Source organism: Lycium ferocissimum, chromosome 3 (assembly GCF_029784015.1).
Source record: "Lycium ferocissimum isolate CSIRO_LF1 chromosome 3, AGI_CSIRO_Lferr_CH_V1, whole genome shotgun sequence".
NCBI lineage: Eukaryota > Viridiplantae > Streptophyta > Magnoliopsida > Solanales > Solanaceae > Lycium > Lycium ferocissimum.
The window spans coordinates 15,890,725-15,910,088 of record NC_081344.1 but is presented as its reverse complement, the minus strand read 5'-3'; the positions used below and the strand labels follow the sequence as shown (position 1 = coordinate 15,910,088).

Here is a 19,364-nt window from a genome sequence, read left to right as displayed (position 1 = left end):
AATTAAAAGAACTTAATAAGTAGCAAATCCTATTTTGGGTTTGTCCCTAAGCTATTGGTAAATTATGTTTTTAGTCCTTGTGATATATGACTCAACATACATAATCTTTAATTAATTAAAATACGTTATATTTGACTATTTATAAAGTTCTATTACTGGAAAATATAAAGTAGCAATACAAACTAACATAACCATGAGTAATTAAGTGATAAAATAGCTAATAAGTACAGTGAATTTGTGAATATTCGCAAGAAAAATAATTAAAAGTGCACAATTTAACTAATTGGAGGTTTAATCAGATATCATAGGTACTAAAATTAGAATGTATCAATAATTGAGGGACCAAAAGCGCTATTAACCCTTTGATTCAATTTTTTTGGTTTTTCTTTAAATAGGCCTATAGGTGAAGCCTTCAAATTAATTTGCTATTTTACGGTTATCTCTCTCGCTTTGGGTTAGGGTTTGTTCCCAAAAATTCATCAAAGATGATGTATTGAAGAGTTCAGATGGAGAGACCTTTGAGGTTGAAGAGGCAGTGGCTTTAGAGTCACAGACTATTAAGCATATGATTGAAGATGACTGTGCTAACACCAGCATCCCTTTGCCTAATGTGACTAGTAAGATTTTGGCTAAGGTTATCGAGTACTGTAAGCGCCACGTGGAGGCTCCTAAGGGTGAAGATAATAAGGTTTCTGATGAGGATCTCAAGTCTTTTGATGCGGATTTTGTTAAAGTTGACCAGAGTACCCTTTTCGATCTTATACTGGTATATTAATTCGGAATTTTCTTTATAAGTATGTGTGACTTAATTGATTTTGATGGTAAATTGTTCAATTTTTAGTCATAAATTTGTTATATAAACTAAAAGTGCCATATAACTGCAAATTATGTGTTCATTGCTTGATTTGATTTTTCTAGGGTTCACGGTGGATTGTTCTATTATTGGTCTCAATGATTATTCGTTCTTTAATTAATTTATTTATTTAAACGGCTACAAAAAGAGGCACTTATAAGTCATAATTTTGTCATATTTTGAAATTGCGGTCGGGAAAAAAAATGTGTCTTCTATAATAGTGCCATTAATTAATTTATTTAAACAACTACAAAGAGGCACTTATAAGTCATAATTCTGTTATATTCGAATGGGTGTGATAGAGGGCGGGGTAATAGCAAGCAAGACGGCTAGACTGCAAGCACAATAGTTTTCTGGGCTTCAACATCCCCAAGGACGCTTGCCACAAACCTGACTTCAACAACCCGAAGGATGGCTTGTCAAGTTAGTCGGACAGTTTGAAAGATCATAGATATGAAAGTTTTTCCTACAAAATAGGTTGGCTTCCTAGCCAAGCTACTCAACTCGGAAAAACTTTCACACTACTACATACTGTCAAAGCTTCGGAAAACTATTGTACTTGTAGCAAGCTAACTTGCTCAATATTTCCTAACCCTATACTAACTTAGGATCAGCCTTTCCATGCCTTTCAAAGAGAAGAACAAGAGAAATTTAGAAAGCACTCATTTTATTGATATCGGAAAATTTACAGGGAGATTGTTTGATGATTTCTAACTATTACATAACCTCCTATTTATAGGAGTTGGAGGCTACTACAAGACATATTTTACATGGCACACGGGCCCCGCTAGACATGTGAAGGGCCTAATAAAACCAGCCTAATAAAACAAGCCTAGTAAGACAAGCGTAATAAAACCAGCCTAATAAAACGAGCCTAGTAAGACAGGCCTAATAAAACAAGCCTAAGTTTGTATAGGGTTAGGAAATATTGAGCAAGTTAGCTTGCTATAAGTATAATAGTTTTTCGAAGCTTTGATAGTATGCCTGTAGTAGTGTGAAAGTTTTTTCGAGTTGAGTAGCTTGGCTAGGAAGCTAGACCATTTTGTAGGAAAAACTTTCATATCTGTGATCTTTCAAGCTGTCCGACTAACTTGACAAGCCATCCTTTGGGTTGTTGAAGTCAGGTTTGTGGCGAGCCGTCCTTCGGGATGTTGAAGCCCAGTCTTACTATGTAAGAAAACTATTGTGCTTGTAGTGTAGCCGTCTTGCTTGCTATTTCCCCGCCCTCTATTGAGGAAAAGCCGGATCATGACGATCATTGAGGAGAAGTTCCAATCAATAACGATCCCACAGGTCGGCTTCATCTGCAACAAGATTGGGCATTTGTAAAAAATTGTCCCCAATCCAGAAGGTCGATCAAGCTTCTCACTGAAATAGAGGACTACACTGGTATCCATCTGGGTGAAGATGACGATCTTGAATCTGTTCTCTCATTAGAGGAAGAACCCACAGAAAAGACCCTCTTTTCCATGGATGTGTACGAAGAATATGGAGATGAATATTACCAGATTTCAGAACCAGAAGGAAAGACTCAAGAAGATATCAACAACATCATGGTAATCCCAGGTCCAGCTTAAAGTCTATCCATCCAAATGGGATAAATCAATCCAGGTTATTGCTTTCATGGATAGTGGAGTGGCATGTTCACTGATGAACCCAACCGTCCTTCCTGAGGATCAATAGATTCCACATTTCAAAGATTTCAACACTGCTGGGACTGGAGTCCTAACCACCACAATCATCACAAAGCATCCAATCACAATTGAATTCTTCCCAGGGTTGAAGTTTCGAACTAAGCTGATTGGATCGAATGTCCCAGGGAAAGATCTCATTTTTGGATTTGACATCTACAAGCAACTTAAAGATTATTCCAAATAACTGATACTGAACGGATCAAGGAGATAGAAAAGCAGTTGGTAGAGCATTCATGTGCGGAATCTCACAAGGAGCTTATGGGAAAATGCAAAAAGCCTTAATGGCTAAATGAAGAGTTTTTCATTAAACTCCCCTTCAAGAAGAATGAAAGCATTAATCCAACGAAGGCAAGTCACTCCGGCATGAATCTAGATCATTTTCAGCTTGACAAAAAGGAATGCGAAGAGCTCTTGGAGTTTGGACTTATCGAGCCCTCTAATTCGCAATGGGCGTGCGAGGCGTTATATGTTAATAAACGGGCAGAACAAACAAGAGGTAAACTCAGATTAGTCATAAACTATCAACCTCTTAATTATTTCCTCCAAGATGATAAATTCACTATCCCAAATAAACAAACTCACCCTTTTTTCACACTTAGCCAAAGCTAAATACTTTTCTAAGTTTGACCTTAAATCGGGGTTTTGGCAATTAGGAATACACCCAAAAGATAGTCTAAAAACAGGGTTTTGTATACCCGATCATCACTTTCAATGGAAGGTCATGCCATTTGGGTTGAAAACGGCACCCTCCCTGTTCCAAAAAGCCATGATAAAATTATTTCAACCCATCCTCCATACATCACTAGTTTACATTGATGACATATTACTCTTTAGTGATACTGTGGAAGAACACCTCACTTTGCTCCAACAATTCCATGACCTGGTGAAGAAAAATGGAATCATGCTCTCACAGAAAAAGATGATTCTTGCTAAAAAGGAAATTGATTTTCTGGGGATGCATTTTGTTCATGGAGCATACAGCCCATTCCCACATATTTGTCAAGAGTTGCTCAAATTCTCAGACACCAATTTTACAACGAAGCAGCTTCAACAGTTTTTAGGGGTGATTAATTATGTTAGAGATTTTATCCCTAATGTCTCTGCATACATTTCTCCACTTACAAAAATGCTAAAGAAGAATGCCCAAGGATGGGGAAAGGAACAGGATGAAGCAGTTCAGAGAATAAAAGAAATCTCAAAAGAAGTCAAAGCCCTCCATATTCCATCTGAAGGAAAAAAGATATTGCAGACAGATGCCAGCAACGAATATTGGAGTGCGGTACTTTTTGAAGAAAAAGATGGCCAACGGAAAATATGCGGATATGCCAAATGGAAATTTCAAAGATCTTTGAACAACACTATCATTGCACATTCAAAGAAATTCTTTTGTAAAGAATGGGATTAAAAGTTTAATATCTTTTTAATTCACACAGAGAGTTTCTTATCGAGATGGATATGAAGGCTTTCCGAAGATGATCCAGATAAATCCAAAGATTATCCTAAATCCGCAGATTCTCAGATGGGCACAATGGTTCTACCCTTACAAATTCCAAGTAAAGCACCTCAAAGGGAAGAATAATATTCTAGCGGATTTCCTATCCAGGCTAGATGAGTTTTCAAAGAGATTTCAAGTCAGGCTACAGAAAAGGCTAACTAGCCAAATTTTCATGCTTGAAAGCTCACCAAGAGCTAGTTCATCCAGAATAGCAAATCATTTGCCAGAATTCTTCAGTAAGTTTGTGGACCTGTTTGATCCATCCATCCTTACAGAAAAAAGGACTTTCTATGAGCTTCTAGTTTTCAGAAAATATGGAGGAACCATCCTTAAGCCATTTGGAGTCAATCCAGAATACCCATTTTGTCACATATTCATAGCAATGCACAACGATTTTCCACAGGAGCTATTATGGTTTTTCTGGTACTTATGTCACCAGTATTATATTTTCATGGAATTCAAGTGCGACATGTTCCGACATTTTGACAGGATTGAACCTGCTCTCAAATAGCTTCTGGAATGGTTCAAACTACGAAGATATTGGGTTCAATGTTTTCGAGACTCCTATGCAGTGAAAGTGTTCATGTTACATCGACTGATAAAGATTATTGATGGGAAGGTCTATGCTCAGCCAGATATTTCACTATAGTGGGAATTCCCCGTCTCTATCTTCTCCTTAGAAGAAGAATACAGTGAAGCACAGAGAATTATTTTTCAGCAAAATAAGTGCATCCCGAAGGAGATATGGTCGAAAGAATAGGCTCGTTGGAATTACACTGATGACCATCCCCATTGGAAAATAATTCGAGAAGCAGCAAAGGAGCACCAAGTGCCATATGAAATAATCAAAAATGAAGTCACTCAGGTTGTCACAAAGATAAGGTTGAATTTTCCATCTAATATTCAAGATCGCAAAAAAGAAGTCTGGAGAAAATTTCAAGAAAAAACATGGACCAGAATGGTGGATAGAGAAAGGATACACCACTCCGCCATTGACGCCATCAAGAACCGCTCCGTTGGATAAGGCTTACTGGCGTGCTTATAAGAAAGACAAAAGCGGACCCCACGGTCACATGTTTGCACATGGTTGTCATGCTTCGGATGATGTTTCCCTCGTTTTATTAGGCTTGTTTTATTAGGCCTGTCTTACTAGGCTTGTTTTATTAGGCTTGTTTTATTAGGCCTGTCTTACTAGACTTGTTTTATTAGGCTTGTTTTATTAGGCCATTCACATGTCTAGAGGGGCCCGTGTGCCATGTAAGATATGTCTTGTAGTAGCCTCCAACTTCTATAAATAGGAGGCTATGTAATAGCTAGAAATCATCAAACAATCTCCCTGTAAATTTTTCGATATCAATAAAATGAGTGCTTTCTAAATTTCTCTTGTTCTTCTCTTTGAAAGGCATGGAAAGACTGATCCTAAGGTAGTATAGGGCTAGGAAATATTGAGCAAGTTAGCTTGCCAAAAGTACAATAGTTTTCCGAAGCTTTGACAGTATGTCTGTAGTAGTGTGAAAGTTTTTCCGAGTTGAGTAGCTTGGCTAGGAAGCCTGTCCATTTTGTAGGAAAAACTTTCATATCTATGATCTTTCAAACTGTCCGACTAACTTGACAAGCCATCCTCCGGGTTGTTGAAGTCAGGTTTGTGGCAAGCCGTCCTACTATGTAAGAAAACTATTGTGCTTGCAGTCTAGCCGTCTTGCTTGCTATTTCCCCGCCCTCTATCACACCCATGGTATCCGGTAGTTAGAGTGTTATCTCGCTTTCCGACGTGATAGTAGCATTTGTCGTGTAGTTTCATGCCCTTCGATTTCCTGTGTTACTGTTCCTTATTAATCTCAACAGTCTTTGCTTATTAAACTATTCCAGAAAGACTTGTTGTTGGTAGTTGTGTAAATTTATTTATTGATTACTATATATATATATATATTTTATATATATTTTGAAAAGCTAACACTAGTTATCTAAATTATTAAACCGACAATTTTTACATGTTAATCTATCCCCAAAAAATAGTGCCACATAACTGAGAACTGATGGAGTGTTTTTTGGCTTGACTGTTTTCCTGTTTTTCTGTTTGTGCGTTGTTGGTAGTTACGTAAATTATTAATCTCAACAGTCTTTGCTTATTAGTTTATTCCAAAAAGCTGACATGTGGTTGGTAGTTGTTTAAATTATTAAACGACTCTCTTTACTTGTTAATCTATTCCAAAAAGATTGAATGCTTCTATAGTTGGAAGTTCTTTAGCTACATGCTCTTATAGGCGATGGTAATGTCATGGCATGTTAAGATCACAAGTTCTAACTAAAAACTAGTACTTTCCTATGTGCAAAAAGTTTTGTTTTCTTTATTAAACTCCATTTCCTGTCAACCACACCTCCATATAAAATGAACCAAAAGGAGTGTTAGTTTTCTGTGATAAATTCGTTAACTTTTTGCTAATAGCTTATTAATCCCTTGTTATTTTTCCCTTTTGTCATGTACACAGTATATTATTATAGTGGCTCATTCTAATACAATAGGTAATAACTAAGAAAACATGATGCAACTATAAAAGAGAAAAACAAAACTCGACATGCTTGTAATTGTAAAATTAGAATGAAGCATATATTCTGTCATCAAAAAAAGAGTGAAGCATAGATTCTGTCATCAGAAAAAAGAATGAAGCATATATTTTACCTTTGGAACATGTGGTCAAACTTTAGATTGTTTTCTTTTTCAAGAAACAAGTGCTATATGGACTTGCCTGCAGCACAGCCTGTTACATGTTTGATATGCCTCACTGTTCCACCCGAGTTCTTGCCTTGGCATTTTGAATCCGTTAAGTGACAGTGACTGATTGGATATGAAATTTTCGGTTACACTGTGACTGACACGTTGTTGAATGTGTTAGTGTGTTTTTTAACTGTTAAATTTACATACTGCTATTACTGGATACTTTCATATTGGTTCCTGTTTCTATTGCTATTTAGCATTTGATTTACATGGACCCTTCCTTTTTTTATCGCATTATTTTGTTGTTGTTACTGTTCCTTTTTATGAATGTTATGTAATGCTTTTCCTAGTATTTGCTATGTCTTCTTTACGTTTGTATTTTTTCTCATACTACTTACACTGGGTATGTTGTTGTTTTCCTTTGTGCCTTGTTGGTAGTTGCGTACTTTATTAATCTCAACAGTCTGCTTATTATTCTAGTAGAGAAAGATTGACTTGTGGTTGGTAGTTGTGTAAATTATTTAACTGACAATTTTACATGTTAATCTATTCCGGAAAGAATGAAATCTCAACAGGCTCTGCTTATTATTCTAGTCCAAAAAGATGACTGGTGGTTGGTGTTATACGCGTTTCGCAGCATGAGTTTGACATGTAAGATATGTGGAGTTTTAAGGTGTTTCAAAATCCTAAAATGAAGTTCGTCGAGTCTATTGTTGCAACAAACCGTTCATTGATAGGACATCGGGAGAATTATAGACGTTACATGTGGTCAAACTTTAGATTGTTTAAACTTTTTTTAAGGGACAAAAATCTCATTTTTCGCCCAAAAGTTCCAAAACTTTCCGAGAGTAAAAATTCGGAACAACAAAAAAAAAAAGAAGAGCAAGATTGATTGTTCAACTTATTCCCTCTAGCTAAATAATGCAATAAAGGGTCTTAGTAAGGTGAAGTGATTTGTGGAGCAGAAAACATATTCATACAAGTTGCCAACTTTAGTCAAGTGGAGAATTGATGGAAAAAGGTAAGGTTTAATCATATTTTTATATATGTTATGGACGATTTGTGAAGTGTTATAGTATGTGGAAATGAATCAAGAAATATGTGTGCCATTTGCATGGTTAGTGGGTGTTATGTTGCATGGAAAGAAAATGGATTAATTCCGTTAGTTGTTGTTGTAATGTATGGAAAAGTAATGAAATTCATGAAAGTTGTAGGTTGGTTGGGATGGCCGAATATGGGTGGTGTTGTTTGTCAAAGAATGAACAAATTTTATTTAGTGTAATTTGGTTGTTGTTGTATGGATTTTAATTTGATTTAATGATCGATTTGAAGTAGAGAACATTATGGGCTGTTTGAAGATAATGTGAATTTAGTGTAGTTTAAATGTATTTGTAAAGTTAATGTTGTTAAAGTATAGATTGTTAGTATGGTTTATGAATTTGGAAGACAAGAAATGCGTTCATTGATATTTCCTTGGACTTGGAAGGTTTGTTGCTTATATTTTGGCTGGGTTGTTTTGAATATTGTGCGGATTGTTGGAAATGTTCTTTTGTTTGAATGGTTATGGATTGGTATTTGAATATGCAATCTTTGTGTTTGAATATGTGAAGTTGAATTGAATATGCACGAATGTTGTCGAATTATATAGAAAAGAGTTATTAATGTTAGAATGTGTTTGGAATTGCTTATGGATATTGTTGATGTGCTGCGGGATGGTGTGTTTGTTACTGACAAGTATTGAGCAAGATTGAAATTTTTTCATGAATAGTTGGTAAATGCGACCTGTTTCTATTGCTGGAGTAGCGTAAAGGGCGGAAAATTTAGCATTTTCTTTTGGCATGTTTTAGACCTAATAGGTTCGGATGGGCCTGGACCTATTCCTAGAAATCTAAGATTGAATTTCTTTTCATTCAATGGAATTGAATTGAATTTTTTTGGAAAAAAATTGCATAACCATTTAGAATTATTTTGTTGTTTAACTACCTTATTATGTTCTATAATATACTTGGTTGTTCCGTTTAATTGATTATCACTTCGATTTTCCAAAAATGGCTTGCGGTCGTGGTTTCACTAATGATTTTTAAAGAACTAGTTTTGTACAAAGAAACACAAAATTGATTTTTCTAAAACCACTCTAGATGGGGGTGTGAGATTTTAATATTTAGACCTTTTCGGCTTATGCACAGGTGTGCTATGTCTTCTTTACGTTTGTATTTTCTCATGACTACTTTTTCCAAAACACGAAAGGGGGTATGTTGTTGTTTTCCTTTGTGCCTTGTTGGTAGTTGCGCCATTATTGATATTTATTATATCTCAACAGTCTGCTAATTATTCATTATTTTGCCTAGTAGAGAATGATGTAGCATTATTGACGTTAGTGTTGGTAGTTGTGTAAATTATTTAACTGACAATTTTACTAAATTGAGCTATGGTTATTGTTTGTTATGTTAATCTATTCGGAAAGAATGAAGAAGACTTTGCTAAGTTGTTCGGGATTGGCGAGCTCCGTTTCGGTTCTCGAGTCAAGTACTTATGTCATTATTGTATATCTAGTCCGTGGATTGGGTGTCGAGGAACGCGAATCGGTTAAAAGTGTGATGATTTGTCGGTTGGCTGGTGGTTGGTGACCCCTATTTTGCTTCATGTTTCTTAAAAAATTTTCGAAATGACAGTAACGCGAACGTTTATCGCTCGACAGTTTCTTTTTCTAAATTATTAGACCGCTCTTTTTCATTCCATTCCCAGTCAACCACACCTCTATATAAAATGAACCAGAAGAGTATTAGTTTTCTGTGCAGTTCGGTAATTTCTGTTTAGTTTCTGGATCTATGGTAGTTTGTCAATGCACCTTTTACTTCTGGCTACTATTGCCCGTGTTCTTAGCTTTTGTTTGCTGCCTCATTTTTCATAAACTGAGTTTCTGCTCTAGTTTTATCTTGTATAAGCTTCATTGGTAATATATATTGAGTTTATTAGGGTAGTCACATATAAATGATTAATCAATTGCGCCACAATCCCAAACAGAAAGGGTTCTATAGCGATTCCACTTTATTTGTGTCCATGACATGTCAATGCATAGTCTCTTTTTTGTAGTATGCAATAAATTGCAGTTAGTCACTTTTATTAGTGTCTTATATTTGGTAATTCTTTTTCCTTTTGTCATGGCCAAGTACTGCACTTTCTATTTGCTTAGTACAACAGTATAATATTATAGTGGCTCATTCTACAACAACGGGTAAGACATGCTGTAATGATTAAAATAAATATAAGACATGCTCTTATAAAACTTAGAATGAAGCATATATTTTACCTTTAGAACATGTAGTCATACCTTAGTTCGTTGCCTTTTTTAAGGAACAAATTTATATGGACATGTTTGCAGCACATTCTGTTTACATGCTTAATATGCCCTCTCTGTTCCACCCTCTATGTTCTTGCCTTCGCATTTTGAATCCATTGAGTGGTTGGCTATCTGTTGAATGTGTTTTTTAACTGTTAAATTTACATACTGCTGTTACTGGATATTTTCATGGTAGTTTCCTCTTCTTTTTAGCTATTGCTTTAATATCAGTTCCAATGTAGAGATTTGCTTTTACCTTTTTCTATTGGAGCTTGTAGAGGTTAAGTATCCATTGCTGTTGCATGAAATCATTTGCCTTGTCTCTCTTTTTACAGGCTGCCAACTATTTGAACATAAAGAGCCTGCTTGATCTGACATGTCAGACAGTTGCAGACATGATCAAAGGGAAGACACCTGAGGAGATCCGTAAGACATTCAACATTAAGAATGACTTCACTCCTGAAGAAGAGGAGGAAGTTAGGAGAGAGAATGCCTGGGCTTTTGAGTGAATTTGAGTCTGTTAAGTGTCCATATTCTGATGATAGATTTGCGATATACTTTAGTAGATGCTTTGAACAACTTTTATGTTAGTAAATATGTGACTGCTGTTTCTCAAACTCCCGACTTTGTCAGTTGGAGGAGAGACAGTTGAACCTCTTTTGCTCTGTTATGCGATGGTTTCTTCTGTTCTAAGTAGAAATCGAAGATAAAATCATGTTGGTAACTGATTTCCATATTCATTGATCTATTATTGGAAATTCATATTGTTTCTTGTGTTTATCATCAGTGTTCCTTTAGCAGTGCATTTAGCTTATTTGACTCTTAGAAATAAGAGGTCAATATTAGACTAGAGAGTGTATGTTGCCTGTTGTGACTAGTCTTACATGGGCATGTTATTTGAAGGCACAAAATGGTCTAGGGCTTGTAGGTTCCTAACCTTGAAACCCAGTGCTTTAGACAGACTCAGTTGAGAGTGATTAAGAGACATTTTAGTGTGATGGTCTTGGGCCAATGAGTGCAATAGGAGAAGAGCCAAGGTTTATCATAGATAAGAGTTGTATACGTGAAGTTTGAGCCTCATATCTTGTTCACGAGAATTTCTTCTCTCTTTTCTCTTCTCCTCATTAAGTGGCTGCACACCTTGGGTGGGGCAGGATGATTTGTTAGATCTTATGTTCCCCGTTCTTGTCATGTGATTGTTTCCATGACATGTTTGTTTCATCAGTCAGATCTGAGCAACATTACCTACTGTGGTTGGACGATTGGCCAGTCCTTGTATTTCTGTGGCTGTTTTCACCACATTATGTCTCCATTTTCCTTCTCCCTTACTTCAGCTTGTGAAAGTTCATGATTAGAAAAAGTGTAAGAGATAAGGGTTATAAACTGGAGTGGATGGTAAACTGGGCTCCAAATCTGTTAAAGACCAGCACGAAATATGGACAAAGGTGCAAATGATCCAACCCAAAAGTCTTTGGGCACATGCCCATTTTCCCTATGAAGAACTTTGAATAGTTAAAAGGCTGAAGTCATTGACAGACCATCGAATTTGTTCGTGAAATTCACTTGGATACCTCAACTGAGACCCATACCTCTTGAACCCTTCAAGAAGACGTTTAATGTGCCACTTAAACACATAGTGGTATGCATGTCTCTCACATCTCATTGGAGCGTGAACAAATATATAGTGCTCCTAAAGTTGGTCCCTAAGGAGACGTGTCAATTGAGAAAACAAACCAAAAATAACTTTTTTATTTTTTCTCTTTCTCCTTCATGTTGCCTCCAGACCCACCATAGCCACTACTTCCGCCGCCACTTCCCTGCCACCTCCACTATCGGAGCACTGCCTCCGCCACAACCATTGTAACAATCGCCTCCACGCCCCCACCACCACTATGGTCACAATCCTTACTTTCCTTGCTAAATGACCTGCCATGCCGCCACCGCCATCACCATTGCTATCACGGTTATGCTCTAGAGACTAAAATCTCTGGCCAATAAATATGTCTTTTCATCCACAGCTATAACACCCACCATCAATTAGAAAGTACTCATTCCCGTTCATTTGATTAAACCCATACCCATCACCAACACCCCAGTGTTAGCTCTACTACAATGTCGTGGAGAAACCCTCGTCCGTTTAATTGTTACCGTGAACTCATTTTGTTTTCTTTTTCAAATTCATTTTTGAGATTCTAGAAATTTCATGATTCTTTTTCGGAAGAGAATTCCATGATTTTTTCAATTTAATTTTTGAAAAGAGATATTAGAAATTCCATGGTTCTTTCAATTTTATTTGTCACAACACTTATCAGACGTTTGGACATGCGATTTGAAACCATGGTTTGAAATCATGAGATAAAATTAGCGTTTGGACATGCATTTTATCTCATGGTTTCAAACCATGGTTTGAAATCCAAATCATTCAAAAAGGCATAATTTGGGGTTTCAAATCATGGTTTCAAAATTTTTAAATATAAAACTTGACCCATAAGTTGGTAGATATTTTTAACAATTACTCCCACCAACCATTTACCAATTTTTATTTATGTCTACCATGTGGAAGGATTATATTAAAGAATAGTTACATTACTATTCATGTTAAATTTTCTTTTTTATTGAACTAAAGTTTGATCAATTGATGTTGTAGTTTTTAGAAAGGTCTTCTAGTAGCGTATTAATTTTGTTATGAACTATGACTTGCTCATTTGGTAAGATTATATAAGAATTGAGAATATTTTAATAGTTTTCACAACTTATGGATTTTTATGTCTATAAGGAAAAATACAACTTAAGAAATTCAAATTGCATGTCTAAACATGGTTTCAAATCATGATTTCAAACCATGTCCAAACGGCTCCTTAGTTTGTGAAAGAGAAATGGAGGTGGGTATCCTTTTTGGGTAGTTTTGAGGTTTTGTTACGGACAAAAATACTAATGGTGTTGATAAAGGTGAATGAAGCTGCCGGAAAAGGTGAGTGGAAAGCCGCCGGCCGAGTTTGTGTGATCAGGTGAGGAAGATCTCTAGGTTTTTATAATGAAGGGTCAAATGCAAAAGGAAAATGGAGGGAAAATTTTGTACTTAGTTTATACGTATAGTTAGTAGGGATACGTATGGTACAGAAAAGTAGAAAAGCATACCTCGATTAGTGCAAAATCTTAAGCGTGCTTAGCATTTTAATTTTCTTGACTGGCGTGTAACTTTGTTTGCTGTTAAGGCCGTGTATGGGTAATTAACCATCTTTGGGACGTTAAGGGCATTTACGACTTTTCTCATTCTCTGCCTATTTTCTGCCCAGCCTATTCTGCCCAAATAGCACTTCCCTATAAGTAATACTCCCTCTGTCCCCTGTCCCAATTTATGTGACATACTTTTCTTTTTAGTCCGTTAAAAAAAGAATTATACATTTCTTTATATGATAATAATTTAACTTTAAACTTTATCTTTTTCGCTTAATGAGAATTTATAACTACACAAATATATTTGGCTGATTTTAGACCACAAGATTCAAAAGTCTTCCTTTATTTTTTAAATTCCGTGTCCAGTCAAAATTATATCATATAAATTGAGACGAAGAAAGTAGTATTCATCAAGCTAATGAACTAGGTCTTAACATATTAGTGCTTCAGACTATGTGCATTTAGCACATAATGTGTAAGTATATTCTGTTTGCATATTGATAAAGAGCGATGCATTCCCAAGTTGTATTTGATTAGTCATCTTGTTTGCAGGGTTATATTTCTAGAGGCACCGAGAAAGAATCCTGTTGGAAGTAGTGAAAACAAATTTGTACCATCAAGAGTAGGGGTGGGTATAGTTTGGGCCAATTCGAAATTCAAATTTTTTGAATATTTGGTTTGAACTTTTGGATTATGGATTGGACTTTGAATTTTATTTTTAAAATTTATGAATTTTGGATTGAATATCGGATTTATGCCTTAAATACATGTTAGTAATATCATATGTGCCCACTAATAATAAGTATAATTTTCAAAGGTCCAACAGATTAGTACCCTACGACCTTACTCATTAGTATTAAGTCTAATATGAAATTACGCGGCATGGGCGGCAAGGATGATCTTAAACCTTGTTAACTGTAGAAAATTATACATTTTAAGTAGCACACTATTAAGTGAATTGGGTTGTTAATTGTTACGGCCTGTTTTGAATGCCCAAAAGTCAAAATCAAAAATTTAAAATATCCAAACCGATTAATCCAAAGCTAAACATAAAAAATTCAATCCAATCCGAATTTATTTGGATTAGATGTAGATTATAATTTCTTCAATTCGAAAACTGAATATTTAAATCTGAATTTTCATATCCAATTCGAACTATCCGAAGGCCCACTCCAATCAAGAGGAAAAAACATAAATTTTTCAATTAGACCGTGCTTCTAGCTCTAAGTGCAAATTTATCTAGAACACTCTTTCAAGGAATGAATTCAGTTACTTTCCATTTAATTTTGACTACAATATATATCTAAATAAAAGTAGAATAATACTTGGAGAGTGTTTGGATTGGCTTATTTACTTTTGAGTTTTTTTTTTTTTTTTTACTATTTCAGGTGTTTAAGTAAAATAAAATAAAAAATACTTCTAAACGCTACAAAAAATAAGTGAAAAAGCATATCCAAACACGTAAGTAAATCCTATTTTGGGTTTGATTGGTTTTTTATTTAAATAAGCCTAGGTGAAGCCTTGAATTATTATTCTACACCGTCTACAGGTTCTCTCTATATTGCTTCTCTCTTCTCTCTCTAGGGTTTGTTCCCAAAATTCCTCAAAAATGATTGTACTGAAGAGTGCCGATGGAGAAACGTTTGAGGTTGAAGAGGCAGTGGCTTTAGAATCAGAGAGTATTAAGCTTATGTTTGGAGATGACTGTGCTAACACAAGCATCCCTCTGCCTAACGTGGCTAGCGAGATCTTGGCTAAGGTTATTGAGTACTGCAAGCGCCACGTGGAGGCTAAAGATAATAAGGTCTCTGATGAGGATCTCAAGTCTTTTGATGCTGATTTTGTCAAAGTTGACCAGAGTACCCTTTTCGATCTCATACTGGTATGACGGTCCGATTGTTCAATTTTCTGTTTGTGCCTTGTTGGTAGTTTCATAAATTATTAATCTCAACAGTCTCTGCTAATTAGTCTATTCCAACAAGTTGACTTGGGGTTGGTAGTTGTGTAAATTGTTAAACCGACAATTTTTACTCTGTATGACTGTATATATTATTAACTCAAGAGTTCCCCTGAAAATTGTGTATCTTACTCCAAAAGTTGCATTCCCATTTGAAGAGTCACACACAACTTAGCTTATAAGTCATAATTTTGATATATTCTGAAATGGTCGGATTGTTCAATTATTGGTGTCATTGATTCTCTGTTCTCTTAATTATTTATTTATGTATTTGAACAATTGCAAATAGGCACTTATAAGTCATAATATTTGTCATAGTCTAAGATTATAGTTGAAAAGTATGTGACTCCTATAGTAGAAGTGTATAAATTATTAATTTCAACAATCTTTGCTTTATTAACTAGTGTTTCCTTTGCTTCGGTTATCATATTATATGTTGCTACTGTTATTCTCTAATGTATTTTCTTTTCATACTTGTTTTGATATGCTTTACTTGAGTCAAGGGTCTATTCGAAACAACCTCTTTACCTTCACGAGGTAGGGGTAAGGCTGCGTACAGACCACCCTCGCCAAGCCCACTTGTGGGATTTCACTGTGTATGTTGTTGTAACCGTCTCTGCTTATTGGTGTTTTTCAAAAAGATGACTTTTGGTTGGTAGTTGTGTAAATTATTAAACCGACAATTTTTCCATGTTAATCTATTCCAAAAAGAATGAACGTTTCTATATTTGGAGGTTCTTTAGCTTTCCCATTTACCCTTAGTCTAGGTGATAGTAATGTTATGGCATGTTTAGATCACTAGTTCTAACTAAAAAGTACTTTTGTATGTGCCAAAAGTTTCTTATTCTTTATTAAACTCCATTCCCAGTCAACCACACCTCCATATAAAATGAACAAAATGGAGTATTAGTTTTCTGTGATCAGTTTGGTAATTTTTGTTTATTTTGTGGATCTATGGTAATTTGTCAATGCACCTTTTACTTTTGGCTACCATTGCCTGTGTTCTTGGCTTTTGTTTGCTGCCTCCTCTTCCATAGACTGAGTTTACGCTCTAGTTTCTCCTTTATAAGCTTCATTTGTAATATACATTGAGTTTATTAGGGTGGTCATGTATAATTAATCAATCAATTATGTCTCAATCCCAAACTAGATATTTTTTTTTCTATATCCATTCCACTTTATTTGGCTCCAAGACATTTCATTGTGTAGTCCTTTTGTTTTAGTATGTAATAAACTGGAGTTGGTTGTGTAGGTGTTTGAGGTAATGAAATAACGTTTCACAGCTACTTCTGTAGTTCTATTAGTCTCTTATGTTTGGTAATATTTTTCCCATTTGTCATGGTCAAGTACTGAACTTTCTATATGCTTAGTACAACAGTATAGTATTATAGTGGTTCATTCTAAAACAATGCGTAAGAATGAAGAAGACTTGCTGTAGCAATAAAATTAAAAATAAAAATAAGACATGCATGTAATTGTAAAACTAGAATGAAGCATATATTTTACCTTTAGAATATGTAGTCATACTCCTTCAATTTTTTTTTTAAACATAGAATATGTAGTCATACTTTAGTTTGTTCCCTTTTTTTTAAGAAACAATTACCCGCAAGGGTGGCTCAGTTGGTTGAGCATGGGGCTTTCATAATGGAGTTCGCAGGTTTGATACTCCCTGCCTACAATAGCAAGGGATTTGGCTTCTAGGTCGAGGTCGTTGCACGGGGCTTGCCTAGTGCGGGTTATCTTTCCTATGTGGTTTGCTGGCTTGCATAGGAGTGGGGTTTACCCTGTGCGCACCCAAAGGGTAGCGGCTGCGGGTTCCCTTGTCATAAAAAAAAATATGGACATGTTTGTAGCACATTCTGTTTATATGTTTGATATGGCCTCTCTGTTCCTCCCCCTGAGTTCTTGCCTTGGCATTTTGAATCCGTTGAGTGGCTGACAATTTGTTGAATGTTTTTTTAACTGTTAAATTTACATACTGTTGTTACTGGGTGCTTTCATATTGGTTTCCATTTTTTTTTAGATGTTGCTATTAGCATCTAATGATTTACATGGAACCCTCCTTTTTAATATCTAGTTTTCTCAAGTCCAATGTAGAAATTTGCTTTTTCCTTTTCTATTGAGAGCTTGTAGAGATTTGCTCTTTCTTTTTCTGTTGAGATCTTGTAGAGGTTAAGTATCCATTGCAGTTGTATTAAATCATTTGCCTTATCCTCTTTACAGGCTGCCAACTATTTGAACATAAAGAGCCTGCTTGATCTAACTTGTCAGACAGTTGCAGACATGATCAAAGGGAAGACTCCCGAGGAGATCCGTAAGACATTCAACATCAAGAATGACTTCACTCCTGAGGAGGAGGAGGAAGTTAGGAGGGAGAACGCCTGGGCATTTGAGTGAATTTGAATTTGTTAAGCCGTCCATATTCTGATGATTGATTTGCAATATACTAGTAGATGCTTTGAACAACTTTCATGTTAGTAAATATGTGACTTTTGTTTCTCGGACCTTCGACTTTGTCAGTTGAGGGAGACTGTTAAACCTCTTTTGTGTGTTATGACTTATGTCATGGTTTCTTATGTTCTAGTAGAAATTGAAGATTGAAATCATGTTGGTAGCTAATTTTCATTTTCATTGATCTCTTGTCGGAAATTCATATTGTTTCTTGTGTTTATCATCAGTGTTCCTTTTAGTGGTGCATTTTAGCTACTTTGACTCTTACTTTGAAATAAGCAGGTCAGTTCTTGGCTTGTGCAATGGTTTGGTGTTGTTTTCCGTCATGGAGGGATGTTAGACTAGAGAGTGTGTGTTGCCTGTTGTGACTAGTCTTACATAGGCATGGTATTTGACGGCACGAAATGGTCTATGGGCTTCTAGGTTCTGACCTTGAAGTCCAATGCTTTAGACAGACTCAGTTGAGAGTTTGAGCGTGACTAAGAGATGGAGAAGTTCACTTTGGTGTGTGGTCTTGGGCCAATGAGTGCATTAGGAGAAGAGCCAAGGTTTATCATAGATAAGAATTGTATACCTGAAGTTTGAGCCTGATATCTTATTCACGCGAATTTCTTCTCTCCTGTCTCATCTCCTCATTAAGTGGCTGCACAATTTAATGAGGTGTGGCAGGGTGATTTGTTAGATCTTATGTTTCCCCGTTATAATGTGATTGTTTCCATGACATGTGTGGTTCAGTCGGATCCGAGGAATGTTACCTGCTGTGGCAGGATGATTAGCTAGACCTTGTATTTCTGTAGCCTCATTCTGTGGCTGTTTTCATGACGTTGTCTCCTTTTTCCTTCTACCTCACTTCAGCTTGTGAAAGCTGGTGGTTGAGTTTGTGCATAGATAGGACGGTGATTGTTTAAGAATCAAATAGCTTGATGATAACTATGGCTACTTCTTAAAAGTTAGTATTAGATGCATGCTTTTGACAAAGTTTAAAGTGACTGTTCATCAGGACATAGCCTGTTGGACTGATGCAAGTGCCCAAGTTCTTTTGTTTATCCTATTTCATCAAATCTGAGATGTGATATGCTTTTAAAGGATGGAAGTGATATAGATAGTTCTAATAAAATTTCATTTTTCTCTTCCCTGTTCCTTTTCCAGTTTGACGGTCATCTGCTCTCTCTTGCCTTTTCCTTTTCCAGCTTGGCAATCATCTGTTATAACTTGTGTGTTACAACTCTATTGTATATCAGTTTAGGCATTGCCTTTTGCAACGTTGATGCTCTTTGCTGTGGTTTTCTTTATAATATAGCTGTACCATAGAGCATCTCATTCAGTAAGCTCTCTTATGTTCAGTTCCAAATGAAGCTGTCAGTAATTCCATGTGCTCAAACTTTTCATTGGCAGTTTTAGTTCTCCAGCCAAGTTTTTTTCTTGATCAATTCAAGAGCTTATGAAGTCATACATTGGAACTGTATCAAGAGTCCATGATATACTAAGCTTTTGAATCCTTAGGCATCTATTTTTAGTGGCCTCCATTGTTTCTCTTGTTGGGCGTTTCTTCTTAGTGTCCCCCCTTCTGTTTCAAGATCAGGGGGGAATATCTGTTTAAACTACTATTCTTGTTGGAACAACTCAAAGGTTGATTTATACAATAACGATATAAAATTAAGGAGAGAACATTGTACTTTTG

The 19,364-nt window shown here is 35.8% G+C and overlaps 2 protein-coding genes across 2 annotated transcripts; both read left to right on the top strand.

The window, feature by feature from the left end:
- Positions 1-416: 416 nt before the first annotated feature.
- Positions 417-10,876, top strand: LOC132049877 (SKP1-like protein 1A). Its single transcript, XM_059440845.1, has 2 exons — positions 417-766; positions 10,434-10,876. The coding sequence occupies exons 1-2, from the start codon at positions 566-568 to the stop codon at positions 10,605-10,607; spliced, it is 375 nt and encodes a 124-aa protein (XP_059296828.1). The 5' UTR covers positions 417-565; the 3' UTR covers positions 10,608-10,876.
- A 3,955-nt stretch (positions 10,877-14,831) lies between these two features.
- Positions 14,832-17,863, top strand: LOC132049876 (SKP1-like protein 1A). The gene is made up of 2 exons (XM_059440844.1): positions 14,832-15,157; positions 17,456-17,863. Exons 1-2 carry the CDS (start codon positions 14,885-14,887, stop codon positions 17,627-17,629), a joined length of 447 nt encoding a protein of 148 aa, XP_059296827.1. The 5' UTR covers positions 14,832-14,884; the 3' UTR covers positions 17,630-17,863.
- Positions 17,864-19,364: the final 1,501 nt, after the last annotated feature.

Bases quoted from the DNA above. Each gene is read 5' to 3' on its own strand.
- LOC132049877 (XM_059440845.1), top strand. From the start codon at position 566: ATGATTGAAGATGACTGTGCTAACACCAGCATCCCTTTGCCTAATGTG. The intron at 767-10,433 runs GTATATTAATTC...CTCTTTTTACAG, and splicing joins CCCTTTTCGATCTTATACTG to GCTGCCAACTATTTGAACAT.
- LOC132049876 (XM_059440844.1), top strand. From the start codon at position 14,885: ATGATTGTACTGAAGAGTGCCGATGGAGAAACGTTTGAGGTTGAAGAG. The intron at 15,158-17,455 runs GTATGACGGTCC...TCCTCTTTACAG, and splicing joins CCCTTTTCGATCTCATACTG to GCTGCCAACTATTTGAACAT.